Source organism: Cryptomeria japonica, chromosome 4 (genome assembly GCF_030272615.1).
Source record: "Cryptomeria japonica chromosome 4, Sugi_1.0, whole genome shotgun sequence".
Taxonomy (NCBI): domain Eukaryota; kingdom Viridiplantae; phylum Streptophyta; class Pinopsida; order Cupressales; family Cupressaceae; genus Cryptomeria; species Cryptomeria japonica.
In genome coordinates, this window is record NC_081408.1 from 682,662,570 (window position 1) to 682,678,670 (window position 16,101).

At 33.6% G+C, this 16,101-nt stretch overlaps 1 protein-coding gene across 2 annotated transcripts; it reads left to right on the forward strand.

Annotated features, from left to right (window-relative positions):
- The first annotated feature begins 4,826 nt into the window (after positions 1-4,826).
- Positions 4,827-7,366, forward strand: LOC131028640 (UPF0496 protein 4). Of its 2 annotated transcripts, XM_057958962.2 has the most exons (3): positions 4,827-5,113; positions 5,400-5,518; positions 5,667-7,366. In XM_057958962.2, the coding sequence occupies exon 3, from the start codon at positions 6,005-6,007 to the stop codon at positions 7,124-7,126; it is 1,122 nt and encodes a 373-aa protein (XP_057814945.2). In that variant the 5' UTR covers positions 4,827-5,113; positions 5,400-5,518; positions 5,667-6,004; the 3' UTR covers positions 7,127-7,366. The 2 variants fall into 2 exon arrangements, with proteins under 2 accessions (XP_057814945.2, XP_057814944.2); XM_057958961.2 differs by lacking the exon at positions 5,400-5,518.
- The last annotated feature ends 8,735 nt before the right edge of the window (positions 7,367-16,101 follow it).

The following is a 16,101-nucleotide window of genomic DNA, read 5'->3' on the forward strand; positions in this document are numbered from 1 at the left end:
GCCGCTTGCTGCCTCCTAGCCACCACCACTACCGCTGCCGCCTAGGCCCCCAGGCACCGACCACCTCCCGACCACTAGCCACCGTCGTCCTACCGTCACCCCTGCCCACCAGATTTTTTTCCGACTAGGGCCCTTTTCCGACGCCAGTGCCCTTTCCGACCTAGGTACTATTTTCTGGTGTCGTCGCTTTTTTCCGGTGACTGGTCTTTTTCCGGTGAGTGATTTTTTTTTTGACAACTGTGTTTATTTTTCTGGCAGGGGGATTTTTTTCAGGCAACATATTTTTTTCCAGCGATATTTTAGGTGATGGATTTTTTTTAGCATGCAAGGCAATAAATATTCTATTGACGTCAGCAATACGAACAACATATTGGCCCCCTGTGACCCTCTTTGTGCCCTAAAAGAGGGGTTTTTTTTCTTTTGGCCATAACTTGGGCATGCGATATCATTTTTGGGCAAACGAGATATTGTTGGAAAGCTAGTTTCATCTACTTTCTAGATTTGTGGGGTTTATCACATGGTTTTTCTACTGGTACATTCTATAGCCATTTGAAGTCAGAGGTGTTTTTTCAGTCCCGAGCTCATATCTTTTCGCCAGTTTCTCTGATTTTTGCGATTCCAACGACATTGGGACGGTGTTTCAAAGCTCTTTACAACCATCCATGCACTTTTTCTAGATTTTACTCCTGGTAAATTTTATTCAGTTTTTTGTGTTTTCACACTCTGGTGAATTACTTGGACATTTGAGCTTCTGGAAACTTCTCGTTTGGGTGGAATGACTTGTTGTTGGTTGTTCTTCATGTATTTCTAGCCTTTTGTCTTCTTTGAGAATTGTATATATTTTTTTGTAAGCATTTTCTTTTTTGCAAACAATGATGTGTGTCAAGTGAGTGTTCCTTTCACGACACTAGCCTTTATATGTGTTTGTACTTTCTATTGCACTATGGATGTTCCCATTTATTCGTTATACAGTTTTTCTTGGCATTTAGTTTTAGTGTACCTATCACCTCTCCCTTGTTAGCATTATGGGGGGGGGGGGTTCTCCTGTTGGTTGTTGGTTCTAATGCTTCCTTGGTTCATTGGAGTGAGCTATGTATTCAGTATTTGTTCCTATGTGCTAGGCAAATGCAGTGGCTGGTTACCTATGCATTTTGGTGAGATGGATCATTTCCCATATGGACACTCTTTCATTCCTATTTTTGGAGGCAACCTTCCATCTTTGATTGATCAACTCTTCAAACTTTGGTGTTTTTTGCCATCTGTATCTTTGAGTTCAGTTGTTTGCCTCTGTTTTCCATTTGATTCGAGTAGTGTTATTTGAGGGCACTCATGTAGATTACAGTCTTCTCTACCTGATCATCTTCTATTTTAGTGGAGGTTCTTTAGATCGACATTTATTCTTTGACAGTGTTTGCAAGTTATTCATGCTTCAATGATTCTTCTGCTCTTCTTTTGTTCCTATCTTTTGGAACATTCTTGTTTGGAGGCTTCTTCAGTCCTTCACTTGTATTTCATCTCTTTTTGGAGTAGAGTTTTTCCCATGAGGTTTTCTCTATTTCTCTGCTTTACAGAGATCTTTTGTACTTGGGTACCTCATCAGGCCTTGTTGTCGGGACCCAAATTTGCCTTCATCATATAATTGCATTTTTTGCTTCGTGCATTTAGTTTTTTAGCTACTCCCTAAGTTCATCTTAAGGGGGGGTGTTAGAGTTATCATGCATTAGCTAATAATTATTTCTTTAATTATTAGTCTATTATCCTCTATGCTTAAGCTAAACTTAGGCATTTAATAATATATATGGTAGGTATTTAATAATTATTCTAATTATTAAATACACTTTATCCCTTTAGGGTTTCTTTAGGGTTGCATATTCTCCTTTTATAAGGACTGTATTATACTTTTTATTTCATTCCCTCTCTGAATGATACTCTTCTTCTTTAGAGCCATTATTGTTTTTTTCCTCCATTCTTCTCTTGTGACGGGTATTTTGCTTGCAGGTGTTCTTGGGATCTCTGAAGTTGTATTTCTCAACTTCTTCATAGAATATTAGAGATATCGTTCTCTTATGTAATATTGATCTTTATGAAATCATGCTAAGATACTCCATAATTTTGTAAATGGAAACTGGACTTTAATAAAACAATGATGTTTTTCTATTGATTTCTTAGTATATACTTGCTAAGTGAATCATTATATTTTCACTCTCTTCCATATCTTAGTGTCGTTACAATAGCATCATAGATTGTAGATACACTAAGTTGCATCAGATTCCATCCCCTGCTAGTTTCGAGTCACTAGACTTCTTCATGCATATCAAGAAGAACTTTGGGGAAGCGTAAATGCTTCATGGTTGGGCGGTAAAGTGTTTTGATAGTGTTCTCACCCGTGATGTAAGCATGGGAGATAGATGCTAGGAGTCCCTGTCAGGATGATATTTGACTTTGTATTATATATTCATTGTATTTGACTTTATGGCCTTTTGTTACTATAAGAGATTTTCTTATACTTTTGCAAATCTTTTGGCTCATGAAATTTAAATTATGTGTCGAGTTATATTAAGAAATATGTCAAGTTATAACTGTTGGCATTTGATGAACCGGTATGATGATATGATGATAATGTATGTTGTCATTGATGCCAATAAGTGCAAGTGAACCGATATGAAGAGTTGTAGTAAATCGGTGTCTGGGTTTCACTAAGTGTGACTATCGGTTGGTAGTCTCAGCTCTAGGGTTTCCGGTTTGGCAATCTAGCTTGTGCGATGCAACCGGTGACATTTTGTGATGAGTTAGCTAAGAGATGAAGATGAGATCGAGATGCCATGTCAGTTTTGTGCACGTGAAGGATTTCCTTGAGAATCTTGCATATGAAGATCGATTGCATTAAATGTCTACCTCAGGAATGAACATTCTTATTAGCGGTATGAGAAGAAAGCGTGACGGGGTACTGATTTATAAGTGCAGTGAAGAATGGACGATGCAGGATGACTTGTGATCTATTTGAGATTGCTTCACTCTATGGAAAGTGTTTGGACGGTCAGGATTTGACTGACTGTAATTGTAAACCTAAAAGCTTAGGGTTTAGGGTTTATGCTATCGACCTAATTGTTGTCTATAAGGTCGATGATGTTTGTTATTGTAAGTTGTTGGCAAAAGTTGTGTGTGTATCCGAGTGATGAGATACTTGCCAGACCAGTGAGAGAAAACTGCAGAGTGTGATTGCAGAGTAGAGGAACTAAAAAAGATTTGCCTTCGCATATAGTGCTGTTATCAAATCAAAGTTTTACCTGTCGTCTTCTAACCATGTCAACATAAGGAAAACTCCTTTGTCGGGTAGCTTTAACAGGCTTACTGCAAATCCTCTAGCCAGGTGACTCAAGATCATTGAGTTCTTTAAATCCTCTAGCAAGGTAACCTTTGACAGGGTTTCAACCTTTAACAGGGTATATAGCCATCCCTTAACCGGGTGATCTTTAATAGGATCGGTTCCTAGCAGAACCTTATTGTAAAGTCTTTAACCGGACTAGGCTCCTAACAGAGCGAGCTTTAAAAGAGTTCAAAACAAGCTTGTGGGTATTCATCTCCACTGTGGTTTTTCCCATTTGGGTTTCCACGTGAAAAATCTGTGTGTCATGAGTTGTGCATTTTTCATGTGATGATTAAGTATTCTTTGTTTGAGTGATTATGCATGCAGAGCTAATGGTTATGATATTGCTGATATACCACATGCATATGTTTATGGGTGAAGTAGTTATCAAGTATTGAATGTATTTGAAGACTTCAGTTTTACTGGTTTATGTTGTTTGAAGTCGTACTGTGTTTAACCGGTATTGCCATGGTTAAGTTCAGTAATGAAGACAACTGGTTAGTATTGTTTTAACTTGATAAGTTGATAAGAAGTTTATGTATGTACTAATTGTTATATTTTTACTTTTTATAACAAAAATCTTTAAATATCTCTATCCTACCTAGCTTCTTAATCTTTGTTTTATAATAAGAACTCATATTGGAACATATGTCACAACACTCAATCAATCATCAAAATAAAATTTGATATCATATTGAAATTTATATAAACCCATTATTTTTTATGATATTGCTATAAGGATTCAATTGTGTGGTGAATGAGGTAGCAAGCTAAGTGGGCTTAACTTTGGAGGAAACTCCATGGTTACTTGCGCTTGAGTTGGATTAGTATTGAGATGGGTGACCTCACAAGAATGCCCAATACTTCACCTCTATGAGCATCACCTAAATGCAATAAGTGTTAAGTGTACCATTCACTCTCATAAGAAATGGGTTGTGAGAAATATCTCCTACTTATCATTAGTTTTTCTCAATCTTAATTATTCAATACCAGATGTTAAGTGTACCATTCACTCTCATAAGAAATGGGTTGAGAGAAATATCTCCTACTTATCATTAATTTTTCTCAATCTTAATTATTCAATACCAGATATCACTTCACCCACTATAATATTATACAACATACTTTCTAATTGTACCGGGTACAACATAAAATATATAAAACCAAGGAACCCATTGTTTTAAAAGCCCTCAAAGTTGAAATATGTCCTAAAAACTATGGCATTCACCTTTCTTAAAAGTAGGTCTTTCATTTGATAACAGATGTAAAGCATTTATAAGAGTACAAAATTGAAAAAGCTAAGGAATGTGTGTTTAATATGCAATAATCCTTTTCAAGATAGCATCTTCTACCCATCACTCAAACTTAGCAAAATAGTATTAAATATTAAAGGATTAAAAAAAGCACATAAAATAAATAAAAGATGAAAAAACAGGAGAAGTAAAAGATGGCACATCAATTCAACCGATCTCTTGCTTTGAACTACGGAAAAGTAACAGATATAATGACAACCATTTTACCTGGTCAAGAAACGCATGAAATTCGAATTACTTCCTTATTTATATGTATTTGATTTTTGATTGTTTTTCCATCATGTAGTGCAGAAAACGCGGTGTCAATACAGATTCAAGGGCATGAGTAATATTTAGTATTTCAGCGGTTTTCCACCCGAAATTTTAAGGGTTTGTTTTGTAAAACACCAGATCATTGCAATCGTATGCACTAGAATGGCGAAGGATTTGTTAGGTGAGCAGATTTGGATACCCTTTTCATTTTTCTTTTTCCTTGTGGAAATTGTTCGCTTAAATAAATTCCGCGCAAGAACATAATTGGACTCTCTTAAATTTTTTGTTTCCAATCAGTAAAAAATATAAGATAAAATTTGAGTTTTCATCTGCTTGTGATTTGAAAATCTGCATGTTTGATGTGTTTTTATTGTTAAATTATAGAAGAAATAAATAAGTTTTTCTTGAACACGGAAGAGAGGGATTTATTTTTTACATTCAATTTTGGTGTGCTTTCCGTTCCTTAGTTTGGTCAATGCTACATGTATTGACGGCCGATCTGGTGGAATTTGGAATATTTATTTGAGTTGACTAAAGATTTGGGAATATATTACTTGATAAGATTGTTCGCCCCCATTGGCATCTGGTAGGTTGGTGTTGCTTAAGAAGTGATTCTCTTTGATTTGGATGGTTGTTTGTAGGTTTTCTCAACTTGTGGGTTTGCTGTTGGTTTTGTAGTTTTCTTGGTTTCGGTTTATGTGTTAAAAGGTGTTCCTGTTTCTTTCTGGTTGCAGGAATTGGAGTTGGTGTTGTGATCTTGTTTCTTGTAAGCATTTGTAAAGAGGTAGGCCTTGGGTTTTTCATATTTTGATTTTGTAAAGAGGCAGTCCTTGTCTTTTTTGATTTTGGCAAAGACGTTGGGCTTGGCTGTTTTAATTTTGTGCTGGTGAGGCTTGGTAATCAAACCCTAGCAGTCAAATTTTCAGATAGGGCTAGATACTAGTTATTTGGGGTAGGCAATCCTTCATTTGGAGAAACCCTAATTGCAGGAGTAATCATCGGTGCCCTAAAAGTAGTAAAATAGCCAACAGTCTTAACTCTCTGACCTCTTGCTTGCCCCCTGATCCTGAACATGAGTCGACCTCATGATGGGCATCCCTTCTCGTCGTTCTTTGGAAATCATTTCAGGATGGTCATTCGGAAACGCTTATCGAGCTTCAATTCAAAACACAGTCACGCATTGAAGGTTTTTGAGACCTCTTTGGCAGATAGATTAAAGCAGCTCCAGTTGACGAAGCCAAAAGGCTTCATAAATTTGGCATGGATGCAACAAGCCACGGAGGTGTTATGTGCAACACACAAGGATTTGAGGTCCTTCATTGCGGATCTGCAATTTCCATTAACAAAGTGGGATAAGAAATGGATCGATGAGTATCTGGATGACAGTTTGAAATTGCTTGACATTTGTAATTTGTTGAATGCTGAGACCTCAAAGCTTGAAATATCTAAACTCTCAGTACAATATGTATTGCATCTGCTGGATTTCTCTGGGGGAGTTCCGCCATGTGACAAAGTGTCTCGTGCCAAGGACACCCTGCAAGACTTGACAGGAGAAACTAAAGCAGAGGGGAAAAGTGGCAAGTTAAAAACAATCTCTAAAGCTGAGAGTTGTACTGCCATTTTACACGGTATGAACAAAAGTTTTCACTTGGGGAAGAAGAAATGCTCAAGCAAGGGCAAGCTTTTCATGAGGGCAATGTATGGAGTGAAGGTGATAACCTTATTTGTATGCAGTATTCTTACATCTGCTTTGTCAGGATCTGCTGATTCATTGGGAGAATTGCACATTCCTGAACGGTTCTTGTGGTCAGCATCATTCAGGAGTTTGCAGCAGGAGGTAAATGAGGACACCAAGAATGGATCTACCAAGGCTCCTGTTTTGAAAGAATTAGAGGACCTGGATGCAGCAGTTAAAAGCGTTCATTTGGTGATTCAGACCTCATGTATAGGCATTCTAGAAGGAAAAGGCAAAGCAGTGCAGGTTCCTGAAGAATTGGAGGAAGTGGTACAGATCAGAGAGGGTGTTAAAGAATTACGGGACAGTGTAGAGATGCTTTCCAATGGGCTAGATTCTTTAAAGAATCAGGTCAATGAGTTTTTCCAGATTGTATTGAACGGGAGAAATGAATTGCTTGAAAGCCTCCGGGTGTCTGATGACACAGATACATTTGAAAATGGGGTCGGCCAAGATTGATATTACAGAGTTTGTCAGAAAAAGAAATTGCCTATTCATGCTTTCGAGGTGCTGGAGAGAACTGTATTATTCTAGGCATGCAAGTTACCTATGTATGAAAGTGCCTATTAATCTCAGGACATGTATATGCTTTTTTAAGCTGCCAAATTTAGGACCGTATGTAATTGCTATAAAGGTTGATGCAAATATGCTTGTAACTGTCCTTGATTTGTATAATCTGTTTTTGACGCTTGGCTGGAATTTTTTTGAAGAAAGTTATAATGTTATTGCTAAGCGAGTAAAAATTATACATAATATTTGACTAGCATCTAACAGAAGTCTTAACAAATGCACTATACAAAACAGTTGGCTAGTACCAGTTGGCATTCAAACAAGAAATAAGCGTAACTGAATTTTTAAACGAGGCTTTAGATGGAGTTTAATAAACCACCCAAAGCCATGTCATGCTAGAAAATGGAACTTAATAAATTGTGTCACTTTCCAATTAATCATTAAGAAAAACAACACAGTTAGGCAGACCAAAAAAACATGACTGCTTATAGCAATTACAATTCCCAAATTAAATATCTTTATGTGAACACAGTTTCATTTCTAGTTCTATAGAAATGTTTTTTTTTGGCTCCACTGATAGTGCTAACTGCTACCTACTGTTGCCAACCAAGGTCTGCAATAAAGGAGACAAGCTAGTGTACAAGCAGGGGCCAGTTTCTGTCATGGAAGATGAACAAAGCGGTATCAAATATTGAAGAAACTGAATTTTCTTTGGATTTGAATAGCTGTCAACTATTTGTTTGTTGAGCTGTAGTCTAACTGTAAAATGGGGAATTCCTTTGAAGATTGACTTAGGTTCAAAGCCCAGATAGTGTACCTGCATTAAGTTGTATCTGTATTGAATGCAATTCTGAGGATGCGGTGGATGCACTGGCTCTCACCAAATCATTGGTCTGAGAGTGGCAATCAGCTTAAGTAGAATACTGTAATCTGGAGAAGAAGGCTATAAAAAGTTTAACTGGAACTTCGAGTCAGTCAAAGTGAAACCCTGTGTAATAGGGAGACAGTCTACTTTTAAATAATTAATGGGCCATCTTACGTAGTTATAAAACAGTAGTTGAGAAAACTTAGTTCTTGGTTGTAGTTGTGTCAATTTCTTGAGTTAGAATATTTATGCACAGACATTCAGGGCTGGAGTGTTTACCTTTTAGTGTTATTGGCAAGAAGAAAAGAATAAACTACTTAGACATTGTATTGGCCTGTTAAAGATGATAATGAATACCCATCCACAAAATTAACAAATAATCTGGTCAATCTAGACGTGGATATCTGGATAACAGCAGTATGAACATGGCAACCTGAAATGTTGTTTTAGAACAAATTGAGCAATCTGCAGTGATGTGCAAAATGTTTTCCCCCTCTAAATTTTTAAGGTTCCTGTCTCTCATGATTGATTCTCTCCTTTGCTTTAAGAGTAATTTGTTCAGAACGAATTTGAGTGACAGGAGATTCTGGATTGGCATGTGTAATAAGTTTGAAATCTGATGCTTCAGGCCGCTCTGCTGGGTCTAGCATTGGCTTGTAATAATGTTTTAACCTGATATGATGGATCCGGCAGAGAGGCTTGAAAATACCAGATTTCAAACTTTTTAAAGCAAGCAGATCATTTGGAGGCCAAACACCATATCATATATTGTTAAGTCAATGGAGTTATCTCTATCTTTGAAGGCAAAATAGATGCAGATGCTCTAGATAATGATCTTAATATCTTTTACTCAAAAATCAAAAAGCTTTGTAAGAAATTGTAGGATAAGTATTATACCACCCTGGGGATGAAATTACTTATTATTGCTACCAGGAAACGCAGGGGTACCAGTTTTGGGATGGAGACAGAGACACCATTCAAATTAGGGGTACGCGATCAAATGAATAGGGAGACAGCCAAATTACATATAAATATAGTGAACAGAAGTTGTCGGTACAGGAATGGGTACACAGTCCATTCTCCTGTAATGGAGTTTCCTTGGCAACTATGAAATTTTAATGGCATTATCTTTTTGGAAACTTTTAAGGATCCATACGTCAAATGTTCAGTACCTTTGATTTTGTTTGTTTTAAAATATACTGATATATTTTACAGTCTTTCTCAAGTGAACACTCAAGATTCCGATTAAGTCGAAGAATGACGATTCGAAGTCCTAGGATAAGTTACAGAAGAACTGTGTCTGAAACCAGACCAAATTCAATTGGAAACAAGGAAAAGGACACCTGTATCAATCCGAGAGCAAGAGCATATCATTTGAAGAGCAAAAGAAGCGATCAAAGGTAAGAAAGTAATGAGAAATACTTGGAAATTAAAAGAAACTATTTTGAATTTATTTTAACTGGTAATATGGGAATTTTAAGTCTGGACTAAGTAGGTGAGGTCACAACCCTGACACGAATGTGGATAGTTCAAACTTTCAAACACAATAACTCAAAAAGTTTGTTAAATGCACTAATTTAACTCATATATGTTAAACAAAGATTAAAGATTATGATCTATCAAAGATTACTACTTACATAAATGTTAAAAAATATACCACTCATATAATCTTTCTTTCAGCAATTTTATTCTGAAAACTTGAGGATCAAAGAGCTGCTTTCCCTTCCGTTTTTTAATTTTTATTCTTAGCTTAGAGATGATATAAAGCCACTTGAATGAGAATAAATAATCTAAAATATCATTCATATATATGTGCAATGAAATATGTGGTGATTGAAGGAATATTCTAGTAACAATTATATGATAAAATAACCAAGCAAATCATCATTATCATCTGGCATGTACATCTGAGATTATTAATATACTCTTCTTTATGACTCATAATTGTTCTCGAGAATTTTTTCCTCAACTTTTCCTACATATGCTTTCCTTTCATTTGCAAAATTACTCTAAAGCATACACATGATTTACTCTAAAGGATCCCATTCACATCTTTTGTGTCATTTTCACTAGTCAAATCACCATCTAAAGGAGGAGAATACTAAATAAAAAATAAAGGTGTAAGATGATTTCATCATAAAAGAGAATCATATATAAACAATTCTTATCTAAGATCTAATCTTCTATATAAATGCATCCACTTTTAATTTTCTCATATTTTTTTCATATAATTTTATTCAATTATTGTATTATAACTTATTTTCTAATATTTGTTTTTTTCAAAATTTTAAATATATATTTTAGATTAAAAGTATGCAGACAATTATAATTTTTTCTTTTTAAATATTTTGTAAAAATAAATGACATACAATTCATATTATGTAGCCTTTGCATTATTCTCATATGATTTCATTTAGAGTTGTAGGACCATTTTATCAAGCTCTCAAATTTAAGTTGGCATAGTTGTCAAATAATATTCCATCCTTTCTCTTTAATAAGCATAATTTGTGCCATCAAACTTTGGAGCCTTGAATGTGTAGTCATGTGTCATCACGAACCTTCACAAGCAGATAAGCTTCTTAAGAGGAACCTTGCTCTAATACCAATTGTTGAACACACCACATAAGTGAGTGGGGGTGAATCGGTTCAGACCTCAAAAGTACTTAATTTTTTATCTTCAAACTTTAAACCACAACCATACAAGCACAACAATAATGAATCATGATAACATAAAGCACAACAGACACATGAACACCAGATTTACATGGAAAACCCAAGCAGGGAAAAACCATGGTGAGAATCAGACTAACAATATGAATATAATTTGTTAAAATATTGCCTCCATAACCCACTGCTCTTGAGAGGACTTGTAGAATTAAAGTGCACAACATTAGGGCAAGATACACATGACTTGCAAGATTGAAACACATTGTCTCAAGGCAAAATATAGAAAACTGCCAAGAGACCCACTGCCTTCTGGCAAAGAAAAAAATAGTTGAAGTGAAATGAACAAGATATCTTGATCATGAAATTGTTCTTGAACCACTGTGTCAAGCAACCAATATCATGACAAAACTTTTGACTTCAAGCACTATCTCATAATTTTGTCACATTGAAGATATCATCAAAGTTGTTCACAATTGTCTTTCGCACATCTCCAATACCAAATCCGCCTCCAAATCATTCGCATCCACTACACATCAATTCACACACTTTTCATAATTCACTCATACATCCACACTCCTTTATATACAAGAAAATCATTAAAACCCTTGACTAGGTTGACCACAAATAGAATGAACAATATTGCATAAATTTGGCCACTCAAACCAATACCAACCATTGCAGTCCACTCTAGGAGGTAAAGAGGACCCAAAAATATCATAACACATCCCTTTCCAATGATTCCAATGAATGACACACACCAATACATCTTCCAAAGTCAATATCAAATGTAACGCGTAGATAAGCATTAAAGCACGCTAGCTTAGTCAACCAAAAAACAAATCTCCAATGCAAATTGCACAATGTGGATCTACACATGCCCTAGTGAGAACCAAAAACCTAACTATACTCATCCTCCAAAGTAAATCCAAACCAAAAGAATATGATCCAAGTAGGATAAAACATCGTAGTTAGCCAAAAGCCAATCCAGCTAACAACACAAAACTCAGAACATCATAATTCCACTTGCCAATGAAATTATCACCTGAAAATTGAACTGGAACGTGTTGCACAGACCACATGAACATGTCCTCCAAGCAATCTTTGGACCTATTTTGATAGATAGCCTTATTGTTCGAAACAATACCAACCAACTCTGCCAACTGAGCAGAAGGGGGCCTATAAATCTGATAGTCCAATATACATAGAACATAGACATTATATTTAGAACTACAACACATAATCCTCACATATCAAAGGAATGCAAGACATTCTTCCACTGAGACATTAAATATTGTTTCTTACATATTGAACCTTCTACTATACCCCCTCTTGAAAATACTTCATCATCTCCACAAGATGATTCAACAATATCATAACACATAAATATTCTTTCCTGCATATTGAGGCTTCCACTACACCATCCTTCAAGATCAATGATACCACGAGCAACAATACTAGAACATATAAATACTCTTTCCTGCACATTGAAACTTCCACTACACTATCCTTACTTCAATATCAACGATAACACAAGAGGTTGACATTAATGACAACACAGGATAGGTTGACATCAATGACAACAAAGCACAACAACTCAAGTTTCCAACAATAAGTATGTTGGTGCTTTGAAAACAACAATGAAGAAGATATAAAATGATACTCCTTACTTAATTCAAATGCTTTTTGTTAGATTATCAAACCTTGTTATGGTTCATAAATTATTTGTACAAAATGATTTGGCTACATTCTAAGTTATTTTTAGGATGCAGTATGAGATATTGATTACAAATTATTAATTTTAACACTTTATTAATATTTGATGATGCTCTAGTTTTAGAGTGCAAAACTTGTTCAACGTCATCTTTTGTGCTGTCAATTAATTTCTAATCAACCCATGGAAGCATATATAGTATCTAAGTATCATTTCTAAGAGGATTATCTTGTACTGATCTTAATTCTAGTGATTTTTATAATTCAAGACAAATTTGCTTCATTAATCAATAGTTTCTTAATTTCTTACATGATATTGAAGTTGTTATTACTCTTTAGGTTCAATTCTTTACTCTTTTCTTTAGTAGTCTTTCCAATATAACTAGGTGCACTAAAAACACTTTTAACAATAATTTTATTACATTTAGATACTATGTTTGCTCAAATATTTATTTATTTAGTAAAGGTCTCATTTTGTATATTTTTAGTAATTGTCTAAAAAATTGACATTGTTCAATTAATATTTTATTTGTAAAGTATTTCTTGAAAAGGTTTGAAACCCACAACCAAATAGTAAGTGATGACCTCTTACTTTTAGCCTTTTATATTATATTGCCATCAATTTTAAATGACCATTTAGAAGTTGGGTGTTTTACAAGTTATATTGAACTCATTAAATGGATATGAGATTTTCTTTTCTTTTTTACAAAGGTTCTCTCTTCTTATGTAATTTAGAGATACATTTATTTTAATTATTTCATGTGTTTCATAAATTTTGTTAATGTTATCAAAAGATGGTTTAAAGAGTATAATTGTAGATTACATTTTACATTTTTGAGATTTTTATATGGTAACAACCATTGCCAAATCATGAATAGGGAAAACCCAAGAGGGTTTACCCTTATAAGGAAACCTATAAAAACCAAGATAACTATGATCACTGAGAGAGTAAAACCTCTTATACTTATGAAATTTGATCATTTTGAATAAGATGAAAAATCTAAGAGGATTCTTAAAAAGAAATTATCTTAATTCAAGAAAATGTCAATGGTTATTTTCTTCTAAAACTCACTTGACAAGACAATTCACTACACCATTTTATTCTCTAGGAATGTGAGCAAAAGAGATAACTTTAAAATTCAAAGGGAGATGAGGAATATGGTCCACTAAAGAAGCAATCCTTCTGAGGACATCTAAGAATCCTTTTGTTTGAAAGATAAACCAATGTCAAGGAATTATAGTTACAATTAACCTTCCTCCAAACTAGCACACAATCCTTCTCAAGGGCCAATTATAAATGAGAAAAAATAGATTTGGCTAAAGCATATTACCCAAACGAATTTCCATTCTTCCACATTAGGATTGCACTTGTTTATTAGTATTTAACAAAATTAAAATCTAATAGTTCCTCAAATATAATATTTTAAAATAAATAAAGCATGGAAGAAAATAAGAAATTACTGATGTCTAGAAAATAAAATAAAATACCAATTTACAATATATTTTATTCACATAATCAAATAAAGGGGAAAATAAAGAACTTGGTGCCAAATCACTATCCAAAATGTCAAATAGCTACCTTGATGTCTACACATTGGGTTATCATCTAGATACAATTATAATATTGAGAACTTATAAAAATGTATATATCTAGGTTTACATTGCTTTAGCAATCTATGAAGATAAAGAGGAAATTCTACCTTCAGCCATAAAAAATCATAAGAGAGCTAGGGATTTTGCTCTGTGATAAGATTGTCAAAGTGTTCAAAGCGATAGTTTTTCTCAAATATCATGTGATTTAGCACCCTCAATAGTGAAGGAATGGTTTGATATTTTTTTTTTGAAAATTTGGGACATGGATAAATACTTTAATCTCTTAATTTAATTTAATTATTGACCTAGTCTACACAATTATATAGAAACATTTCAATAAATAGTAGATAATAAAATATAGAGAAATAAATTAAACAACAAGAATTGCATGACTCAATTAAATAATAGGAAGGAATTTACAAACAAGAAAGAACTTGTAAACCTCCACATACTTGAGTATATGATAGATAGATAGACAAATAGATAAAAATTGTATATGATGCTCCTATCCCAAGTGTGTTCAGAAATAGTTAGAGCTGTGAATGTGCAATTTTGTAACTAGAATGGATAGAAACAGAAATGGTGTGATGATCCCAAAGTGTTTGGGGTATAGAAAAAGGAACACTACAATAACAATAAAAATAAATAATAACCAACATAATTGCCACCAAACAATAAAATGTCACATGATGCTAGCATGTTATTTCAATAATTTTATAATGGTTGATTTGTCACTTTTTTCCAATTTATGATTTGTATATTGTAGATTGTTTAATTTATTAGTTGAGCATTAAATTATTTATCATTCATAAAGGCATTCATATATATCACATCATTTTTTTATTTTTTTATTTTTTCTATTAGTTGATTCAAAGTGTCATGTCTTTCATTAATTGTTAATCGAATTCAAATAATATAGGTTGCACAGTACACATTATTTTTACAACTAGAAAATGTTTAAAACATCGATGTTGAAAACACAATATGAATTAAAAATAATGAGAGATTATTAACCCTTCAATTTATGTAAAAAAATAACAAAGAATATAAGAAAAAACGATAATGGAACTAAAAAAATTATCTTCAATTTATCATTTTTTTCCAAAAATAATCATATTTCTCTTTAAAAAACTACTATTTTCTTAAAAAAAACATATAATTCACTTCAAAACCACTATCTCTTAAGTTTATATTTCATGAAAATATAGGAGAAAGGTGCAAGTAATAATTCATTTTACTTCAGAGGTATCAAAATTTTCATTAATGTATCATTCATTTAAGTAAAAGGTTGTGGATATATCAAATAAGAAGTTGGGGGAAAGATCACATATGAAAAACTCTTTATATATGGAAATGATGGTAGATATATTTGATAGCAAGCAATGACATCTATTGAACTAGTGTTTGATATATGTGTAGATTCATCCTTCTCTTTTATTTATATATTGTTAATGAAAATAAAGCTCTTGAATATGATGATTGTTTCTAGTAAAATTGACTATACCTTACTATATGATGTAGAAAAATCATGTACAACGAATAAACAACTCTTTTTTTTTTTTTTTTCTCATGATTTTTCAAAATGTAAAAGAACTATCATATAGTTTGAAAGTCAATTAACTTTCCCACCAACAACATTTATGCTTAATTAAGAGGGATAAGGGGTTGGTATTTTAAATTTACCAAGGTTGCTGCCATGATAAAAGCGTACAATTTAGGTGCTCAAATAGGATTTTGAGGTGGAGAGAGAGACCAATTTAGGAAATGTGAGAGGAAGATAGAGCATTTTATGAAAAATTTAAATCATTTAAAATTCATTGTTCACTTAAAAGGTTTAAGTAGGAATACATATTCAACATCATTTGAACAATAAATAAATATAGTGATAGCATTAGTTAATGCTTATATAGAGAGGGGATCAAGTAGGAATGCATATTCAACATCACTTGAACAATGGATAAATATAGTGATAGTATATATATAAGTTTTATAATAAGAATCTATTAGTTTTTTTTTAGCTTTTATGTCTGTTATAAATTAATTTATTGAGTTTAACCATCGAAACCGGCTTATCTTCATCAAATAGATA